At 45.5% G+C, this 20,889-nt stretch overlaps 1 protein-coding gene across 1 annotated transcript in view; it reads right to left on the bottom strand.

The window, feature by feature from the left end:
- Positions 1-571: 571 nt before the first annotated feature.
- Positions 572-20,889, bottom strand: part of tiam2b (TIAM Rac1 associated GEF 2b) — a 21,083-nt gene continuing 765 nt past the window's right edge. Inside the window, exons 2-25 of the mRNA XM_080525056.1 lie at positions 20,175-20,889; positions 18,257-18,719; positions 17,904-18,076; positions 16,773-16,997; positions 15,425-15,610; positions 15,159-15,299; positions 12,571-12,630; positions 11,402-11,563; positions 10,794-10,901; positions 10,506-10,584; positions 10,327-10,416; positions 9,583-9,807; positions 8,690-8,796; positions 6,138-6,332; positions 5,756-5,824; positions 5,084-5,209; positions 4,840-4,948; positions 4,491-4,670; positions 4,073-4,191; positions 3,858-3,966; positions 3,362-3,420; positions 2,165-2,255; positions 1,970-2,057; positions 572-1,814 (exon numbers count right to left, since the gene is read on the bottom strand). The exon at positions 20,175-20,889 is cut by the window's right edge and continues 527 nt beyond it. Coding sequence (XP_080381182.1) covers positions 1,202-1,814; positions 1,970-2,057; positions 2,165-2,255; positions 3,362-3,420; positions 3,858-3,966; positions 4,073-4,191; positions 4,491-4,670; positions 4,840-4,948; positions 5,084-5,209; positions 5,756-5,824; positions 6,138-6,332; positions 8,690-8,796; positions 9,583-9,807; positions 10,327-10,416; positions 10,506-10,584; positions 10,794-10,901; positions 11,402-11,563; positions 12,571-12,630; positions 15,159-15,299; positions 15,425-15,610; positions 16,773-16,997; positions 17,904-18,076; positions 18,257-18,719; positions 20,175-20,889 — 4,492 coding nt within the window. The 3' untranslated portion in view covers positions 572-1,201. The remainder of the gene's footprint in view (positions 1,815-1,969; positions 2,058-2,164; positions 2,256-3,361; positions 3,421-3,857; positions 3,967-4,072; positions 4,192-4,490; positions 4,671-4,839; positions 4,949-5,083; positions 5,210-5,755; positions 5,825-6,137; positions 6,333-8,689; positions 8,797-9,582; positions 9,808-10,326; positions 10,417-10,505; positions 10,585-10,793; positions 10,902-11,401; positions 11,564-12,570; positions 12,631-15,158; positions 15,300-15,424; positions 15,611-16,772; positions 16,998-17,903; positions 18,077-18,256; positions 18,720-20,174) is intronic.

The following is a 20,889-nucleotide window of genomic DNA, read 5'->3' as shown; positions in this document are numbered from 1 at the left end:
ACCCACACTGATTTACATTTACCCACAAACCCTGCTAACAAAAAGACCTGGAGAGAGAGAGACAGTAATTATGACTCATTGTAGAGATGTTGTGAATCCGCATAAAAGCCCCTCTTGCTGCTGTAGCTGCATTCACCAGAGAAGATGAAAAAAATCTGTGTGAATCACACACAATGAAGCCTGGAGGGGAGACAAGGCCACGTAGATGCCCGTCTGTAACTCCTAGTTCTTGCTAACGCTGGTCTGTAACCACACAGTCTCAGAGCTTGAGTTCCCTGAGCTCTCTACTGCTGAAGCTGGGTAAAATGTGTGTGTGTGTGTGTGTGTGTGTGTGTGTGTGTTTGTGTGTGTGTGTGTGTGTGTGTGTGTGTGTGTGTGTGTGTGTGTGTGTGTGTGTGTGATGTGCAAGGCGGGTGGGGAGGGGAGGCTGAAGAGCATTTCTTTCAAATCAAAACAACTCTTGTATAAGACACCATTTTTTATTAAATACTGCATTATCTTACATTGCCTGGACAATGTCAAACATATGAAAAGGATATACACATATCGAAGAATAAATTACAGTTCAGCCATGTCTGAATAAAGATAACAAAATATTTTAACAATAGTATTTTCAGTGATTCCTTAAATCACCTCAAACATAAAAGAGCTTAAAGAGAGCTTTTTAAATAGGAAACATGCCACTTATTATTTGTAGTTCTTTAGGATATTGAAATTGATACATAATCAAATAAAAGTAAGACCAAAATATAAATAGAATTCATCGCTAAAAATACTGCTGAAGTTATTCTTTTAAATCAAGCAATTCCAGTCTTGAACTAGCAACTGCTTTTGTCAAAGAGCAATGAAAAATAGAAAGCTACTCATTAATGTACATATAATATAATATTTACAAATACACTGAGTGTAAAAGAATGAGGAAAAGGAATGTTATCGAATATAGGCAACTGTGTTCATAGCTTAGAGTGCATCATGATTAGGAACGGGAAAGTCCAACAGGCATCCATTTAGATTTTTACAATAACAGATAAGATTGTGTGATCAGTAAAGGTGGTTTCAGTGAAAGCATACTATGCTAACCAGGGTCATAGTCTGTAATAGTGTAACTTGAGGAAGTCCACCTAGTACATAGCACCGTGACAAGATTCTAACCTAGCTAGCTGCTAAGAGGCTTGACCAGTACAGGGAGCGTTCAGCACTCCTATAGTGTGGGAATGGCAGCCTTCTGGATACCCATGACCGTGTCGTAAAAGCAGTCTTCGCTAACCACGGAGGTCAGGCTCTGAACACTGAAGTCTCTCCCCAACAGGGTGTTAAGGTCCACACACTGGGGTTCGTCCATAACCCCGACCCCCTGGGTCCCCTGCAGGCTGCATCCCTGCCGTAGCTGCTCGTGGTGTTGGGACCCTGCGCTCCCCACTGCGTCCTCTGTGAAGTTGAGTCTCTGGAGCTGGGCTTCCAGGGCGCTGGTCAGGGAGCACAGCCTGGCCCTTTTGCCCAACGTGCTGCTCTTTAGGCTGGGGAGGCCCTTGGAGCGGCTGGGGAGCTGGGGCTCAGAGTGCGTGTCTCCAGGGTAGAGGGCGCTGGACGCACTGCCGTCGTCGGAGTGCTGCTGGCCTGTCCTCTGGGCCTCTATGCGGTGCTGTTGTCTCCTCCTCCAGGAGGTGCCTCTGCCCACGACCGGTTGGTTCCTACGGAGGGAGCCCAGGTGCTCCCTGAAACCCCTCTCTGCTGGGAGAGGGAGAAGCCTCTTTGTGCTGTCTTTCAGGAGGGAGCGAAGAGCTTTCACAACACTGGCTTTACTCTCCAAACCACTGGGGAAAGACATATGCACATTATTAGACCATTTCTCATCATACAGGCCTTTCTATGTACATTTACCTGTATGCATGTGTTCTACTGGCTTAATTCAGTGGTTATTGAATTCAGTGAATATTTGTCTCTTTTTAATGTTGGTCTCCTCTCTCACCTGCTGCAGAGCTGGAACACTGTCTCTGGTCTCCCCTCCACTTGGGACTTGGTATGAACCAGCTCCCAGATACAAGGATTCTCTGTCCCTGTCATTTATAGAGAGAAGATACCGTAGTCAGTTGAGTAAGAGGAACACAGAGCAGATTCAGTAGCCAAACAGGCTGGAGTCAGAGTGTGGAGAGGGGTCACTTACCTGCTGTGTTCCCCAGACGGACCTGAACTGCTGACACTGGGATGAGCCAGCGGAACTTGAAGGGGTCCAGGTCTCCTGAGCGTGAGGTGGTCTGCATGAAACACCAGCATAGAGACCCATATATTAGAGACCCAACATGTGACATCAGATGTATGGTATTGTAGCATCATATATGTGAGGGCAGCTGGTGAAAGGGGGAACAAGTCGGCAACCAATCAAAATGTTCAGACTTTTATTCTGAAAAATGTCAGTAAATGTCAACGTTGTTGAAAATCAATGACACACTCGCTAGTCAAACCAAAATATTGCAATGCAATGGATTCGGTGTGTATTCCCCATTACTACCTAGTTAACTATAACCAGGGGTGCACATAACTGGTGCGCCAGTGCGCATGCGTCGCCAAAATGCATGCTGCGCGGCAGATCAGCCGCATGATGGCGCTTTTGCGCACCAAAAAAAAAAAAAAAAAAAAGATTGGTCACAAAAAAAACATCCTCTACCATGGTTGAAATTGAGGACAGTAATTACAGCAGTCAAGAGAGCAGTGATGATGACGATTAAGCTTGTAGCATAAATAAATGCTTAGGCTGTAACTTTTTGTTGAAAAGTTGATTTCAGTGTTTACAGAACAGAGCAGTGCTTAAAGAGATGTCCGTTTATTTCAGTGTGTTTAAAGAACAGACATTCAGTTAGTGCTTAAAGAGATGTCAGTTGATTTCATTGTGTTTAAAGGAGTCTGACAGACTTTCATGCTTAAAGAGCAGTCATTTGATTTTGCATTTGTTTATTTTGTTTTGCACACAATCATTTGTTCGTTCATCTTTATTTATGAATAAATGTCGTTTTGCTAATATTAATTGCTAATATTAATTATTATATTAATAAAAATTAATGAATTAATATAAGTTATCCATGTATCCCTTTTTCATCCATCCTGTGGGACGGGTCGTGACTCGCGAGCTCGGGGAGCACCAAGCAGCATCCCTAGGTGCTCCTCTGAGCACTGGCCCCAAAAAGTTATGTGCACCCCTGACTATAACACTACTTTACATTGTTAGCTGGGTGTGTCATTTATTTTCAACAACGCTGAAATGTATTTACATTTCTCTGAATAAAAGTCTGAATATTAAATCGGCTGCAGACTTGTTCCCGGTTTCACCTGCCGCTGTCACATATATTGGAGGGGCTGAACTCACCATCCTCTTCTTCAGCTTGATGCTCTCGCGGTAAACCAGGATCACAGCTCTCTTGAAAACTGGAAGGGTAGATTTTAAAAGTAGATTCTTATCAGATATTTCATCATCATTGAATTGTGCACACTTTACATCAAAAGAAACATTTATGTCCGGTTAACACTAGAAGAGCCTGTGAGTAAAAAGAAAATGTCCATCTTTGCACTCGATCAAATTTCAGGACCCTCCTTTCATGACTTTTCCTAGATATGTGCGTTCTACCACCCAGTATCCTTACATTTTCAAGATAGTATAAAGCTGTTTTGCAGTTTTTCTGTGTAGTAGGCAGGCTAAAAAAAGAAGCGCCCTCTAGTGATCTCTGTGTGTACATTTTTACATTCGAGATACAGATTTACATTCTAAAAAGGGGGTCTATTTGACCCCCAAGGGGGCTCTACTAGTAGGTAAAATAGGCACGGCTGTTGTAGTGTTAAGCTCTTCTTCTCAAATACCCACTCACCAAACAGCGTCAGCTCAGGATCCTTCCTCATGCGGCCTAATGAAGGTAGCGGGTTGAGCCACACCAGAGAGGCGTGGATGAGGAACTCTCCCATGGAGATCTCTGTCACCTAGGGAGGGAGAGGGAAAGTTAGTCCAGTGGGTTGAACCTGAAGGGCTTCACTCTAAAATGTTACAAATCCCCCCCAAAATCCGTGAAGTGTGTGATGGTTGTACCTCCTTCTCAGGGCCCCTCTGCTCGGCTACTAGCTGGTCAAACACTGTGCCGTAGTCTTCGTAGATCTTCTGCATCTCGTTGATGTGGCTGGCTACCCTCTCCATGGCCCTCAGGGCCTCTGATATTGAGAAACAGACGAGTGTTACAGTGTTACAGGACAATGTCAATATAGTTCACACCCAGCAAGTCTGCCAGAACTACTATACTAATATATATATATATTAGCTATATTGCAAAAATTGTGAGAGTGTGTGTGTGTGTGTGTGTTTGTGTGAGAGAGAGAGTGTGTGTGTGTGTGTGTGTGCGTGTGCGTGTGCGTGTGCGTGTGCGTGTGCGTGTGAGTGTGAGTGTGAGTGTGAGTGTGTGTGTGTGTGTGTGTGTGTGTATGTGTGTGTGTATAGCACCAGTGTGTGATACCTGTTAGATGGCTATGCTCCTCACTCTCCGAGTCAGTCAAAGACACCAGTTCTTTGAGCAGCAGGGGGTATTTGAGCACTCTCTGGACTGGCTTAATGAGGTAGGACTCTAGAGTTGATGAGTGCTGCTTGGTGGGGTTCTTCGCCCCCAAGAACTCCTTGAACGCCTGGTCAGTCTTAGCTGTTGAAGGGAAATAATGAGGGCCTTGCCGTTGCAGCATAAAGCTTTGATAACTGCACTTGATCTGACATTTAAAATGACATGTCCCGCTTATAACAACCTTTAGAGAATAATGGAGTACTGTAATTGGGATGTTCACATTTACTCTACAAGAAGGAACAGTCTTTACCTCGTTCCAGAACTTTCTGGACCTTGATGTGATTGGCACAGAAACCGCTGTAAAGCTTGAAGTGGTCGGCGTAGTACAGGAAGGACCCGCCCAATGAGAAAAGAAGTGTCTGGATACAGAACGGGAGAGAGAATTCACAGTTACACTCTGCAACACTGTAGGTTAAATGTTTGGTGGCAGGCATAATGGCTATCCTGATGAGGAAGACAAGTACGTGAGAGCTCCAGCCCCCTGGTGGTTGTACCTTGAACTGCTCGGGGGTCTCGAGGGAGCTGAAGTTGGGGGACGAAGCAATGCGCTCCTCCAGGGTGTGGAGGAACACTCTCTGGAAGTCCAGCATCTCAGGCAAACTGCCAAAGAGGGACTCCATCTGGTGGAGGCAGGGAAGAACATCACTGTCAGTAGCAACTCAGTGGAAAGATATGAAGAGACAAACCGTAACAAGTTATTATACAGAAGCACAGAATGCTGTTTATGTTACTACATACTGTATGTTAGCAGATATCTACTCTTATACAACAGTTAGTTCCGACTAAGTAATTTGTTTGGACAAGAGGCATTCCATGAGTGCTGATATACAGTATAACAGCACTGGGACTTTTAACTATATGTATCACTCCGAAATGACCGTTAATACAAAGTGGCTAGCCTGCAGATGTTTGTGTTCAGGTTACTAGGCAACAGTCCAGTTGCGGAACTATTTTTTGTTGACGGAGCCAAAATAAATGATTAAATAAACAAACAAATCATAATCTGTTGTCACTTATTACTGTTAACTAGGCCTGCGGCCTCGTACCTATGACCGAATCACAGCCGTGCTGATACTCAGTATAACAGCACTCCCTCTTGTGTGATATTGCTTAATTAATCACTCTCTGTGGTGTTACAAGCTCTATAGCCCCCTTCCATACTGTACCTCGTCATGGCTAAGGAACGTTTCACTCTGTAGGGGCGTCAGGTAGATGTCAAACAAACAGCCCAGATCCTGAGTGACAGAGAGAGGGGGAGGGGACATCATCAGACTGTGACCTCATCGCCATCAGACTAAAACATCATCCCCATCAGACTGAGAAATCATCACTCCTCATCTACACATTTGACTGCTAGAGCAGCAGAAGGTAAACAGGCATTTAACAGACCGTCAGCAAACAGTCACTAAGAGACCATTCATTTGCATATCCACTTATTTTCCTTAAGCACATTACTCATTAATTATGAATCTCCCAGACATGATTTTTCAGTTCTCAGAACTTCTTCTCACACAAAGAGGCAGCATGAGTAAGCATGAGAAAGCCTACCTTTACGTAGGACTTCTCTGTGTCAACGAGCTCCTGGATGACCTTGCACAGTCTCTCGGAGATGGACATGTGTCTGGGGCAGGGCCTCTGGGGCTGTGGGCTGGGCTCTGTGGAGTAGGGGTTCCTCTGGCCATCCACCAATGCCCCACAGCCCTCTGGGAAGGTTTGGTACAGCGTGCACTCCGTCTCCACATTCTGAGGGAACAGAACAGAGAGGCAAGGGATCAGTTTAGCTCTGCATTTCAAATTGAACTGAACTTTTAACCAGAGCAGTTAAGATTACTGCTCAGCTCAAATTTACACTGACAAGCTCCTAATCATTACGTCCGTTTAAATCATCAACCCTCTCTAAGCAGTCGAACTCTCTGGTTCTCCGGTTTCGCCGGTTGAACTCTCCCTCTGGAGTTTGAGAGGCAGAGAGTGCAGAGGGCCAGGTCTAGCCCTAGCAGCTGGATCATGGTCATAGGGAATAGGGATCAGAGAGATTTGGTAAACACTGCTATCTGGGTGCCACTGGGAATCTGGGAATGGGCCACGTTCTCCTACAGTAATTATGTGACTATGCTATTCCCATATGATTTCAGTTACACTGATAATAAGATTAAACAGTAAAGTTTTTTTTTTTTTTTACTGTTATTTATTATTATTTAAAAAACAAATTTTAAATATTTTTTTATTATTTGTGGCCCAAGCATACCTGTGGGTGGGGGGGGGGGGTTATAAAAAAAATAAAAATAAACAAAGACTGCTATTACTTCTTGTCACTTGCCACTGACTGTTGTTTGCAATGAAAAGATTTGTAAAAAAACAACAACAAAAAAACAGTAAATAAGCAAACTGTCTGAGATGAGCAACGTTAGCAAACCTCATGAAAGAGAGCAGCTAGTAGTTTGGTCGCTAACAATAATATAGAGTCTAGGCTCTAGTTTCTGAGCAGGGACTTCACCAAACATAATTCTGCTCATCCACATTGAGACCCCACTCTCACACTCTGAAATGTCTTGAGCGTGCAGATTTGCCAAATGCAGCATTATCAGCAGTGCACACACAGACAATCCTCAGTGGGACAGATATAACAGGAAGGTTCTCCAGCGAGGGCTTTGCCCATTTGTCATCATAATTTGCCCTGCCAGGCTGTAATAAAGTGCTGACAAATGGATACATTGCTGAAGTTAGTTAGCTAATGTCCTGCACAGCTATCAACCTTTTAATATCCCAGAAACAGAAGCAAGGGTGACAGAAAAGGTGAAAAATAATTCTCTCATAAGCATGAACATTTATGAGCTTATTATTTCCTGTTACACTTTGCTCTATGTGTCTCAGAGGAGTGAGTACATACTGGTAGCTTACTGTATAAATTATACCTCTCTCTGCGGTAAGACAACAACTATAATAACTACATTCATTGCTCTACATTATACTGAAGGCGTTAACATCAAAGCAATACAACACAACTCGACCAACGCATCGACGCAACAGAACCAATGCTAGGAGACCAGCTCAGACACAACAGAGCACAGCGAATGTGTTACCAGCAGAAGGACTCCGTCGGTTGCCGGCTCACAGGCCATGTAGGAGGCCACATCATCCAACAGTCGAGCCAGCCTGTCCTTTAAGGACTGCCTGAGGGACGGCAAGGTGAAGCCAGGGAAAAGTTCCCCCACCTCCTCCAGTGAAAGCACCCAGCACATAGCCCTCATGGACCGAGACCGGGACGCTTCTCCTGGGGTGAAACTCTGGCTGTTGGTGGACCTTGACAGAAACAACACCCTATACACCCTATGTACCTGCCAGTACCTCCCCAGGTCGCCATTATAATCCTTGTGTTTTCCCTGTCTCTCCTTGTCTCTCTGTCACACACACTTAAGGAGTAAGCCTGGATTAGTAGTCTACTCAGGGTCATGACCTGCTGACAGAGCTTGAACAGTCTTCAAATCCAAGGCAGTTTCGCTGCTGCGGTGTGGCTAAGTCGACATCCCCAGGCCCGTTCTCTAAGTCCACAGTCGTCCAGTCCCGTACATTTAAAACCAATAGTACTGGTTCTGAGTGATGGCACTGTTTTTAGCTGGCCAAGACGCAGGCAGCTGATCAGGACCAACTCTCCTATGTATCTCACTAAGCAGGTGACCTGATCCCAAGGTAATCCTCATCACCAACACCAGGCCAGCGATCAAAGACTACACCATCCACTACTCTTAACACTAGAACAGCCGTGCCTTTTTACCTACTAAAAGAGCTGCCTCGGATGCCTTAGAATGTAAATCTGCTATTTACACACAACGACCACTAGTTGGCCTCTTGTACGGTAAATTAGCCTGCTTCCTACACAGAAAAACTGCAAAATAGCTTTATATTAGCTTATCCTGATGTGATTTTGAAAATGTAAGGATACTAGGTGGTAGAACGCACATATCTAGGAAAACTCATGAAAGGAGGGTCCTGAAATTTGATCGAGTGCAAAGATATAACACTTTTTTTTTTACTCACAGGGGCCCTGACCCCTCATGGCTGATTAAGTGTCAACGCTCTCCCATTATCACACCCCATCTCACCCGTCCGAGTGGCTCCGCTCCCTCCGTGGACCGTGGCAGCAGTGACGCCTCATCGAAGGCAGGTTCGACACATTTCTCAGAAATGTCCTCCTGGGCCAGTGGTATATCTGAGAAAAGCAGCAAGGACCGGAATTATTAAAGACAAGGACTGAACTAAAGGAGGCAGGACGTTCAATAAGAAGACAGAAGTGTAGGTTAAAGCACTAGATGTAGGTTTATTGCTGTCCCCAGGGGTAGGGCCTCTCTACTAGGCGGTTAAGTGGACCTGACTGGTGTCAACGAGCATTGATCTAGCTTCACTAAAAGCCCAGCAGGCAGGAGAAGTTGTTTTTACAGAGCTTGGATACTTGGTATTATGCCAGCAGGAATAACAATGTGTTTCTACAATTCTGTTCTACTTCTAACATTTGCACTACTGTGGACACACAGTATTTGTCAACGACATAATTATGTCAGATACTCATGTTAATAATTGAATAATATCTGTAGAATCCTTGATTGCCCTCCCGTGGTGTTATAACGATATCCACCAGGGTGCCATTTAGACAGTGATTGTGTCACTCTGTACAGTGAAACATGCCAGTTGCCATCAAGTTCTCCTAATTAGAGCAGCATGGTGCAGCGTCTGCAGCCAGGCCAGAATGACATTTCCCCCAGCATGCTGCCCACACACTGCCTCTGCACAAACACAATACAAAGGCTGAAGGACACTGCTCTCTGAGGCCCTCTATTGGCAGAAATAAAACCTGTATCTGCCAGACAACAATGAATACCTACCAGTGAACCGAAATGTAAACAGAGGTTATAAGTAGCTTAATCCAAAGAATGGTGAAACACTACAGCTGTTTGTGGATAGATGGTAGTATCTGTATTAAGATACGGTTGATATTTACCTGCGGTCCAAGGGGTGAGCTGGCTGGGGGGTGGTGGTGCTGGTTGACAGGGGTAGCTGACGTCACAGTCTGGCCAGACGGAGCTGTGGTCGTCAGAGACGGCGTCCTCTCGTCTGATCAGCAGGTGGAGCGTCTGATGGCTGAAGAACATCTGCATCAGGCCCAGGTCCAGCGTGGACACACTGGTCCCGTTCAGAACCAGGATCTCATCCCCTGCTCTCAGCCCTGCAGGAAGGACAGGAGATCAGTCGACACAGCCACTGGGATGTTTGGCACTGGGTTTGCTTGAATAAATCATATCTTGTTCTATCTCTTTAGTTTTCTGTTATGTACTCTGAATGTGAATAGAAAATTGAGAATGAATAATAATAATAATAATACATTAGACTTATATAGCACTTTTCTAGACACTCAAAGACGCTTTACAAACTGAAAAGGTCGAGTAGTAAAATAAAAAGAAACAGGAAAAATAAAAGAAAGTATAGGGTCTGATTAATTTTTAGATTACTAAATCTAAATCTAAGTGTCTTTGTAGGACAATCTACTCTGTATACTGCAAGTATATCTAGATTTCGGGCGGAGAAGCAGCGAACAAGCAACGCCAACTGTAATTTTTTGAAAAGTGAAAAGTCTTACGAGTATGATCAATGTAATGTTAGCTAGCTACCTCTAAACATAGATTATGAACATACAATCACACACACAGAATTGAAAATCGATTTTTACTAAACTGGAAAGACATACCTTCAGTAAAGGCCAGTCCCTCAGGGCTGACCTCACTCACAAAGACATGGCTTTTCCTGGCCCCATCGACATGACCTGTGACTGCAAAACCTAGAGAGAGGAGAGGTCAGAGGTCAAAGCAGGGTATACACATGACATTACAATAAACAGACACAGGCGCATGTTCATTTTGGACTCACCAAAATCTACTGCTGTATCAGGGCGGGATAATTGTATGGTGAACTCATTGAGGGGGAAGACTTCCAACTCTTCATAAACCTGTTTAGTAGAAGCATATTGAAGAGTGAAGGGACATTCACCACATACACCTCAATCTACTTGCTAAAGAGATGGGAAATAATGGATGACTTTGACGTTTGATATGAATGCAAAAAGGTTGACGCAGCATGAACCTAACACAGTGAGTGACTGAACGAATTATTGCCTCAGTGACTGAGTCCTGTAAGCGATGTTGGGGGGGGCCTCACCAAGTCACTGACAGGGTCTGTGGGCGCTGGGGTGCTGCTCTCTGTATCCTGGCCCACATGACTGCTCCTCACATGCAGGCAGTGCTGACTCTGGTCCAACTGTCTCTCCTAAAGCAAGACACAAGAAGATATATTAATAATACTAATATTCATGGTTCCTCTCAGCCCGAAGAATGCAGTGAATGAGCTCTTCTTATGGAGGAAATGCATTAATTATGAAAGAATGTATAGAAATTAAACTAGTAGCTATACCCTACAGCAAGCCTTCCCAGTAATTTAGTCTCCTCAGTTAACAGCCAGTACAGCAACACGTGACGTTAGAATTATAAGGTTCTATCTCCATTTTTGTCAACATTTAGGTTTTTACATAATCTGATCCATTAGGTGTTTATTAATGCCCGTGTGGTGTTATTTTTTAAAATGTTTACATTTTTTAGTTAGTAATTAATAAAATACAAAGGTTCCATCTCACAAAACATAATGGAATGTAAAAACTTTGACGCTCAATATCTCTGAACTACCGTAAACTGAGATAGAACCTTATAATTCTAAGATCACGAACAGCAGTGTTGAGATGTATTAGTAATGAGGAATTGCAGTATGTTTACCTTACAGTCCAAAGATAGCACATCTGATACAAAGAAATCCGGTTTTATGGAGACAATAACAGCTTGGTTGTCAGGCATATTCACTTGAGTTTCCAAAGTGCTGTTCCACGTATTGCCTTCAGATGGCGCTATTAACAGCATTTTGGGGAGCCTGTCCAATCTCTGTTATGGTCAGATAAAGACAAAGAGAAAAAAAGAGGGATAATGTGTTGAATAACTGTCACAGCTGAGGATTTTATGTTCTTATGTTGTCGGTTACTAAATAATTCAACCAAACATTTAAGATCTCTCAGTAAAAATTACTCTATTCTGCGACTTCTTCTACCCCATTGCATTTCAGCATTAAATATTGATACTATACACTCCAGATAGACATAATTCATTTCAGCTATAAATATAAATAACACATTGACTTCCGAATGTCTATTGTTCAATAAAAATATATATAAAATAAATAAATATAAATAACATATAAACATATATAACAATTTATCTCATATTAAATCACTTCTTCCATGTCCCTCACAGCTGTTGTGTGTGTGTCTGTTGAACTAAAGCCAAAAGCCACTGAATGCACACAGCAACAGGTCTGGGAGGGAGGGGGAGGAAGCGGGGGGGGGGGGGGGGGGGGGGAGAGGGGGGAGTCATTCTCTGCCAGTACAGAGGGATTAATACTCGAGGACAATGGAATTTTGGGAGAATAAAGGCCCTCTGTCGGTCAAACTCTCCCTCTCTCTCTCCCCCCTTTCTCTCCTGTCCCTCGGAAGGCTCCTTGCCTGCCATACGCCTGGCTGTTTGCACTGAAGCAGTGTCAACAGATCAGCAGGCTGTTGTGACAGCTGTGCTAGGCTTGACCCTGGGTGAATAGAAGCCCCCCCGCTATCCCCCACTCTCCCCATAGGAGGATTAGTGAGTCTGAGAAACTGATCGATAACAATACTCCCAGTACCAGCAACTGGCTCTTAACTGAGCAAACATACTGTAGGGGGCATAGACTTAGGACACTTTCTCTCCAACAAGTGAGAAAAGTTTGAAGAACATTTCATTTTCCACCATTTCATTTTATGACCTAAAAATAGAACATCATCGGCAGCAATTAAGTAGAACAAGATTATGACTTCACATCCTTCCTGCGGTTACTGAAAAAGACACACAACGGGCAACTGTACCTCGGAGCTGCACATGTTGGGGACCTGGCCAGGGATTCGAACACTTTGACTTTCGAAAATCTGCAACATGGAAAAAGCGAAACACAGATTCAGAGAGTGACTCAAGATAAAATTCACCCAAAAACGATATATAAAATATAAAAAAAATGTTTTACTAAAAATAAGAGCCTGTGTCTTTATTTACATTTAATTAAAAACTACATGTCTACGGCAAAGGCTTTGATACTATTCAGATCCAAGATTTGAAACCAAAATTAGCCCGGAGGATTCATGGGAGAAATAAGGGGTTTGGTGATGCTGAAATTACAACTCTGGGAGTCAGACAGATGGAACAAGCCGTAATCAGCCTGGCGGGGACGGAGACTGTCTCCCCTCACTCGGCATGCCAGTCTGCCCTATGAGCTACCACTACTACCTCAGACCACCACCAGTGACAGGACCACCACAGAGCTAAGGTGCCATCCAAATGCCAACAGCCTATCAAAGCTATTATAGGGTACAGTTTCAGTTTCAGTTTCAAAATGCTCATGCGACAGATTTTTTTTTTTATCTAGTCATGTAACATCTACATTTGTCCTTTATTTCTCAAATTGGGCAGGGGTGGGGGGGGGGGTAGGGTTGAGGGTCCTGACAATGGCTGACTCATCACCACCTCTACATATCACAGCTCTCTTACAAGCTCTTAAAAGTGACTCCCCAACTCCCCACCCTCCAAATAAAAAAAGAAGCAAATGGCTGGCAGAGAAGAATGGCGCAGAATGAGTCCCTATGGTAAATGTGGGGCTATAGGACATTTAGTGGACGGTGCGGTTTACACAAACCATCTGTTTATCCCCACTGGCGCACTGCAGCTTGCAACAATTAACCACATATGGCTTCTAGTAATGCCTGTTCAATCTCGGTTCCATTGAGTGCCTTCTCTGGTAGATGATGCTTTTGCTTACTCAGACGCATAACAAAGACCTCGACTGCTGTGAAATCTCACTCTCTGCCACGAGTAAGGAGGGAACCTATGGATGGCCTATGGCTTTGTGACACTGTTTGACCTGTATAAGTCAGTGTAATCAATAGACCGGTGTGTTACACCTGTGCATTCAAAAAACATGTTTAGATAGCCCTGACACCCCTGGGCATTACCACTGTGTCTGTCTGACCAGCATATGTGATTTGCTTGTAATGTTTGTGTGTCTACATTTGAGATTTGTCTGAAACATCTCCCCTGCTGCTGTCTTGAACTAGGTCTTTCTTTTCTTGGATTTGAGTCTAACCTGGATTAATAATGGTTAAATACAACAGTTAGTTCCGACCAAGTCATTTGATTGGACAAGAGGCATTCCATGAGTGCCGATACACAGTATAACAGCACTGGGACTTTTAACTATATGTATCACTCCGCCGCACAGGTTTTCTATTAAATGACCGTTAATACAAAGTAGCTAGCCTGCGGATGTTTGTGTTCGGGTTACTAGGCAACAGTACAGTTGAAGTTCAGTTGCAGAACTATTTTTTGTTGGCGGAGCCAAAATAAATTATTAAATAAACAAACAAATCCTAATCTGTTGTTGTGTATTACTGTTAACTAATAAATGGCGCTGTAGAACTGTCGGTACTCCGCCTGCGGCCTCGTACCTACGACCGAATCACAGCCGTGCTGATATTCAGTATAACACACTCCCTCTCGTGTGATATTGCTTAAATACATATGGACACACTAAGCAGGCCAAGTGTGTCTATATGTGAGACACATCTTTCAGAGTGTTAACAGAGCACGTGTTGGGCAGGGCACATGTTACCATACCTATCCTATCATCACATTGGGCAAAACTAAACAACGATGGTCATGTGAGATTTACCCTTCAATACAGTTGGAGGGATAACAAACTCTCAACATCCAAAAATAAACCACTCTCAGAGGGGCATTTATCAAGCATGGGAAGGGGAGGGGATGTTGGAGGCTGTCTTCAGTGAATGATGAGTATTTCAGCAGGTTGCTACTGCCCTGATGAGAGAACCAAATACTTCCTTCACTCAACGCCTCTGTTTTGGAATGTTCCCAAACCAAAAAATAGATTAGCTACCCCCCCCCCCCCACCCACCTTCTGCTTGAAATGTTGCAAGTTCTACCAAGTCTGGGTAATTTATGGGCCGTGGCCCATGAGGAGTGAAAACAGCACATTCCTGGAACCGGCTCCTCAGATTGATTTATCAAACGGCCGCTCTGTTCAAAACAGAAGGGCTACAGAAACGTGCCGTCGGATCGGGAGCCAAGAGGTCCCTTGTAAAAGATTGTTTATACAGGTGATAATAAAAAAAAGGAGAGAGGCAAATGGGGCGCCACGGCCTGGGGGGAACCCACAGAGATCCTTCTCAGCTGATAGGTTAAGCCCACCTAATAAATACTTTGGACGTTAATCCACGGAGCCCCTATAGCAAGAACTTCATCCTACTCCTCAATGAGCTATTCTTCACCCGCGGCATTCACATGGTGTTGGAGAGTGAGGCAGGTCACAGAATGATGAGACCCCTGATTTTGTCATCATGATCTCTGTGGAGCCAGTAAGGGAGGATGTCAAACGACAGTACAGTACCTGAGACACAGACTGCCTCTTCTCCTTGCTGCGTTTGGTAAGGCTGTCCAGACCCTTCAGAGAGGAGAAGAGACCCCTCTTGTTCCGCCCTCCTCGGGAAAGCGAACGCCTACGCAACGTTCCCTCGTCACGGGTGCAGATCTGAGATCAGATAAAGTGATTGTTTTTTTTGGGGGCCTTTTTGAGATTTCACAAATTCACCCGTAAAAAAAATGTCAAGCTATATCAACAGTCATAAGTGTCCATATGAGGAGCAGGACTCTCACCAGGGCATGGAAGGAGGACACCGAGAAGATCCCCAGGCGGCTCAGGGTAATCTTGGAGGGTCGGCTGGCCACGGCCAGGAGACTCTTGGGGTTGGGCAGCTCACTACCCTGCAGGCTGGCCAGGTAGCAGCGCATGCGGAACAGGTCCATGTTAAACTTCTCCAGGTTCTGCTCCCACTGCTGGATCTGTGGACATAAGACGCACAGACACACACACAGCGTCATACCTCAGCGAAGTAGAATGGCGTCTCCCCCTCTATAATGAAACCCCTTCCTAATGGAAAGATGAGCCACTCTCCTGGAGCTTTGCCACAGGACCACATCTAATCACCCTTATTTAACACAGCAAAGTGGTGAGGAACGAAAGGAATCTCTCTGTCTATCCATCTCTCTCGTTCCACCTCTCTTCTCTCTCTCTCTCTCCCTCCCCTTCACTGAGGGGAAAATGTGTAACTGATTGTACATTGGTGAGATTAAGGTCCAATCTTGAGATGAGGCCTAAGAAGTTGAATTCAAATGGCAGAGCTAGTATCACTTTCACAGAGAGATGGACATCAAAGTGAGCGGGGGGGCCTCGAGATGAGACCAGCTGCAGTAGAGCTCAGGCACTGGGGTTTGATGCCCTAATTCCCCCCAAACTGGGCATGACCCATCCCCTGGCCTGTCATTAAGAAGAAAGGGGCTCTAACTACCAGTAATGCTGTTAACGGGAAACCCTCTCTTGTTTACTCAGTGGCAGGGGGGGGGGGGGGGGGGGCAGCTGGTGATAAAGGGGGTTTCAAGGTGAATCATTGCTGTCAACACATCAGCATTTGGTGTATTACGCAATAACCTCATCTGGCTTTCCAGTTACAACGGCACTCAATGCAGAGTGGATAGAGTGTCGCCGGTAATAGCCCATTAGAACGAAAACATCTGGAGTACAAATTAAAACTCTGCATGTGATGTTGAATCTGGATGCGTCTAACCCAATTTTCAACAAATGATGTTGCCAACACATCTAAGCTCGGCTCAACATATCGAAGCTGTAATGCACTTTTTCTCCAGGAACAAGTCTCAATGTTCCAGAAGGATCGCATTACATACTGATTTTTGCCATTACACGGAGATTATAACTTGCAGAGGCAATATGGACAGAAACAACAAAGTGTCATGCAGGTATATATATATCTCTGGTTCATTAAATCTCAAATGGTTTGGTTTCCATTTCAGCTGAGACACTAATTACCTAATTGCCCAATTGAACTAACTGCTTGCTTGAATAGCGCAGTCCGACTCTGTGGCCCTTGATCTCAACAACCCCCCCCCCCCCCCCCCTCTAAACCCTTCTGAAACTCTCTCTTCTCACCTGGCTCTCAATGGCCTTCCTGTTCCTCTGGTCGCTGACGACGGACAGCTGCAGTTCGGCCATCTTCTTCATCTTGCCGTCCATGTCGACCTTCTGCAGCAGGGAGCGGGTCTGGCTGCGGAGCAGGCGCACCGTGTCCTCCTTCCCCTGCCGCTTGGCCAGCAGAGAAGCGCTGGCGGAATGGATGGCCGTCACCCAGTTCTCCAGGTCCGTGAGGTTCGCAGCCTGTGGTGAGAGAGAGCCGGGGAAGGAATGGGGCTGAGGTGATTCAGTGCCAGGGGCGCGGCGGTAACAGGGCTCTCATTTCCAGAACTTTCTTCCCTGCCAGACAGGGATCCTTAAGTGCCAGACAAAAGCCCCTTGGCAACATTCATTCACTTCCCTTCTCCCAAGAGCAACAAGCCAAGACTCCCTGTTGTTGCCATGGAGATGTTTGGTAGATAGGCCCACAGTGTGATTTGTGTGTCTGGTTAACACTCCATAACTGAATCAAAAGAAGGTTAATCTAGGAATAAAAAAGGTGCTTTCATGCTTTTAAACTGGTGTGAAGAACATTAAAAAAGACAATACTTTCCACTTTATAAGATGGAAGAAAGGGGTCAACTACCCTACCACTAACAAACAGAGCAAATGCATACAGTAGGTCACTCAAACCAGCCAATAGAAACGTTTTGTTCACAACAACCTGCGACTTCACCCAACTATAGAATGTGAAACAATACAGCTCTAAAGCTGGCTATATCATAGACAGGATATAACCAACATCAAACATAGTAATTACCAACCAGAACAGCAGCACACCAATCCTAAAAAGCAACCCAGCTCACTTCATACTTGTGGTCGAGCCCATAGCATGAGTTAGAGAGAACGAAGGAGGAGGTGCTGCAATATAACCCTCCCTACAGACCGGAGAGTTAAAACCACAAGACTATCATCACCATGGAGCCATGGGGAAGAAAATACAGCAGAATCATAAACCCTTCATATAAACACTCTGGTAAGCAACAAGCTCACATCTTAAACAATGTGGAGTACTCTGAATTAGAGATAATATTAAAAACAGCCATGTTAAAATCAGGACCTCCATTCCACAGACCCAACTGATGAATGCAGGCAGCAGTCAGAACTGACCTGAAACAGATAGACTTCTCCATAGGCGTTGCTCAGACAGAAGACATTCTCCTTCTTGGGGTGCTCTGGGACGGCCTGTACGATGCTGTCCTCTGCCAACAGGGCGTAGCGTGGGGACAGCTCTTGCTCAGGGCTGCTCTTCCCATAGGTCTCATAGAACATGAGGGTACAACCTGCACCAGGAGTAGAGCAGGCTTCAGACACAGCATTCATACCATGTGAGACGGCAAAAACCAATCCATATTTGTTACAGCACAGCACAGCACAGCACAGCACAGCACAGCACAGCACAGCACAGCACAGACTTTCAGTGAGTGCAGGGACACATGTGGACGTAACAAGGGGAGACCCACCTTTGAGTGTGACCCAGTACTGCCTCCACTTGCGTCGGGCTACCAGCTCCAGCTTCCTGTCCTTGTGCAGGGTGAGGAGGGGTTTGAAGGAGAGCCAGCCTGCCCGTCTCACCATACCTTGCTCCTTCTCAAACAACAGGTCCAGCTGCTCCAGAGAGCCCAGAGAGCCGCTGCTGCTCTCCCCCTGCTCCCCCTCGCCCTCGCCCTCGCCCTCACCCCCGTCCTCCCCCTCCCCCTCCGAGGTCTCGGGCTGCTCAGGCCCGCTGCAGCCCGTCTCGAGCTCCTGCATGAAGTTCTCGTAGATGTTCTGCCTGAGGGCGTCGCTGTGGCTCTGCTGGCCCTGCTGGGCCTGGGTGTGGAGTGGGTTCCACAGATGACCAGTCACCTGGAAGCCAGGGTCAGCTGACCCAGACTGGTCCACTCCACTGCTGAAGCTCTCATTGGCCTCGCTACCGCAGGGTTCCTGAGGAGAGAGAGGAAGTGGGTTGGTTGAAGGAAGCAGACATGAATGCATAGCTAGCCCTTTGAGTGAAAGAGAAACTTACAATATCAGAGATAGTACAAGAGGAATATTGTTATCCATCAAGGAATCAAGGACCCCAATTGAAATAAGCCAGTGGCTTTCTTGGGTTTTTATCCTGTTAGTTGACCTTGTATGTAATATGTACTTTCATGTACCTACTTCTGCAAATCTTCTAATAAAGTTTTCAATCAATCAATCAATCCATTGCTTAACTACAATTTCCTGGACCAGAAATAACGCCATTCTGCAACCATCAGTCACTCACTACTGTACAATAACCTGGTTATTGAAACCCTAAATGACCCTGGTTCAGGTGAAGAAGGCATTGATATTCTGTAGACCAATCTAGAGCTGTTACAGAACATCTATTCATTCACATCCCTTATGCGGGGGCCAGGGGCAAAACAAAACACCTTCGAATGTCACTGATTAAGTAGCATGCTGACTGTAATCCCTTAATTGGGCTATCAATAAACACTTCCTCTTATGAGTTAGAGGGCTCCTCTTTCACACCCTGCACATACAGGCTACAGCCAACACATTATACGCCAAAAGCATTGGGGTCATATCATATGACACTGTCATGACTTGATCCCCCCCTCCTCTCGTCCACTGTCACAACAAATGGAACCACCAGTTCTCTCTGCCTAAGCAGTACTGAGGGCTTTGTCAGAACAGGCTACATCTGGCTTGTACATCTGGATTAATGCACTTTTCTCCAAGAACAAAGCGAGAGGGAGAAGAACTCCCCTCTCAACAGAGCACATTAATCTTTAGAATCATTCCGACATAAATATTAAAACTACAAAAACTACACAAAAACAGCAGCTCATTCGCTATGTTACGTAACATGATTTCTGTCCAAATGATGTACGATTCCAAAACTGCTGAGGGGTACGACTAATCTAATCCTCCTTTAGAGAAAATGCTGACGATACTGAGGAACACCGAAAGGTTTGTTTACTCATCCCTAAATCAAAAACACTATTACTACAAAAAACAATAACTCTTTCTTGAGTGCAGACCAGGACTTCTATACTCAGCCATTGTTGTCCAGAGCATACCGTTGCCTCATTTCACCTTTCACAATAGTGTAACGGTAACCTAAATTAGTTGATTTTGTTGTTGTTTTTAAAAAAAAATACTTCTCTTTTCACGAATATCTCAATGGCTCCACTGTTCCATTCAAAAGCAATAGAATGATGATCGAGTCGTCCATGTGACATTACAGTGTTCTGCTTCATCTGAGGCTATCATTGGATCCACAGTGCCAGCAGACTGAACAATCAGATTACCAAAAAAACTACTCAAAACAGATAACTGTGGACACAGAATCTCCATACCCAGTCCTGCCACCCCCCCCTTTCCCTCTTATTCACCCCCCCTACCCCTCACCTGTAGCCTTCTCTTCTTCCTGCTCAGACTTCCAGTCCAATCACTGAGGCGCCTGATGCGGCTCTTAAGCGAGTCCTTCCTATTGTTGCCGGAGGCGACGGGCTCGGCCTTGCGGCAGGGCAGTGTGTGAGAGGAGTACCGCTGGTCGTCTGAACTCTCCTCCTGGATGACGGCGTCCAGCACTGAGGCCAGCGATGACCGGTGCTGAGGTACGTCCTGAAACTGGCCCGTGGGGAATGTGGAAGCACCGCTGGAGTTGGTGTAGAGGTCAGGCAGGGACACGAGAGTTGAGTTGAGGCTAAACTCCCTCTGGTCCGGGTGTAGAATCACCGAGTCCCCGATGCCGCTGTCCTCAGTGCGGCCTGACGAGCAGGTGTTGTACCCGTTGCTGTTGTACCCTCTGTTTGTATACTGACTGCTGCTGTCCACAGTCTGGAATAGGAGGTTGGTGTTAAACCTAGGGGAGATGTCCTCAGTGCGGGCTGATGAGAAGGTGTTGTAGCCACTGCTGTTGTAACCACAGCCGGTCTCCTCGGTGCGTGTGGAGGAGTAAGTGGTGTAGCCGCTGCTGTTGTCCACGTTCTGGCTGCAGGTGAAGACGTTGTCTGCGAGGTCAGCTGCGTTGCCCCACGGAGAGTCGTACCAGGACCCCTCTGAGCTCAGAGAGCTGCCCTTGCTGGTCCTGAGGGAGAGCTCTGGGGCTGCTGCCGGGTGG

This window comes from Nansenia antarctica (genome assembly GCF_963989245.1).
Source record: "Nansenia antarctica genome assembly, chromosome: 3".
Lineage (NCBI taxonomy): Eukaryota > Metazoa > Chordata > Actinopteri > Argentiniformes > Microstomatidae > Nansenia > Nansenia antarctica.
Note: the sequence above shows the minus strand (reverse complement) of the source record. Positions and strands in the feature narration are given on the sequence as shown.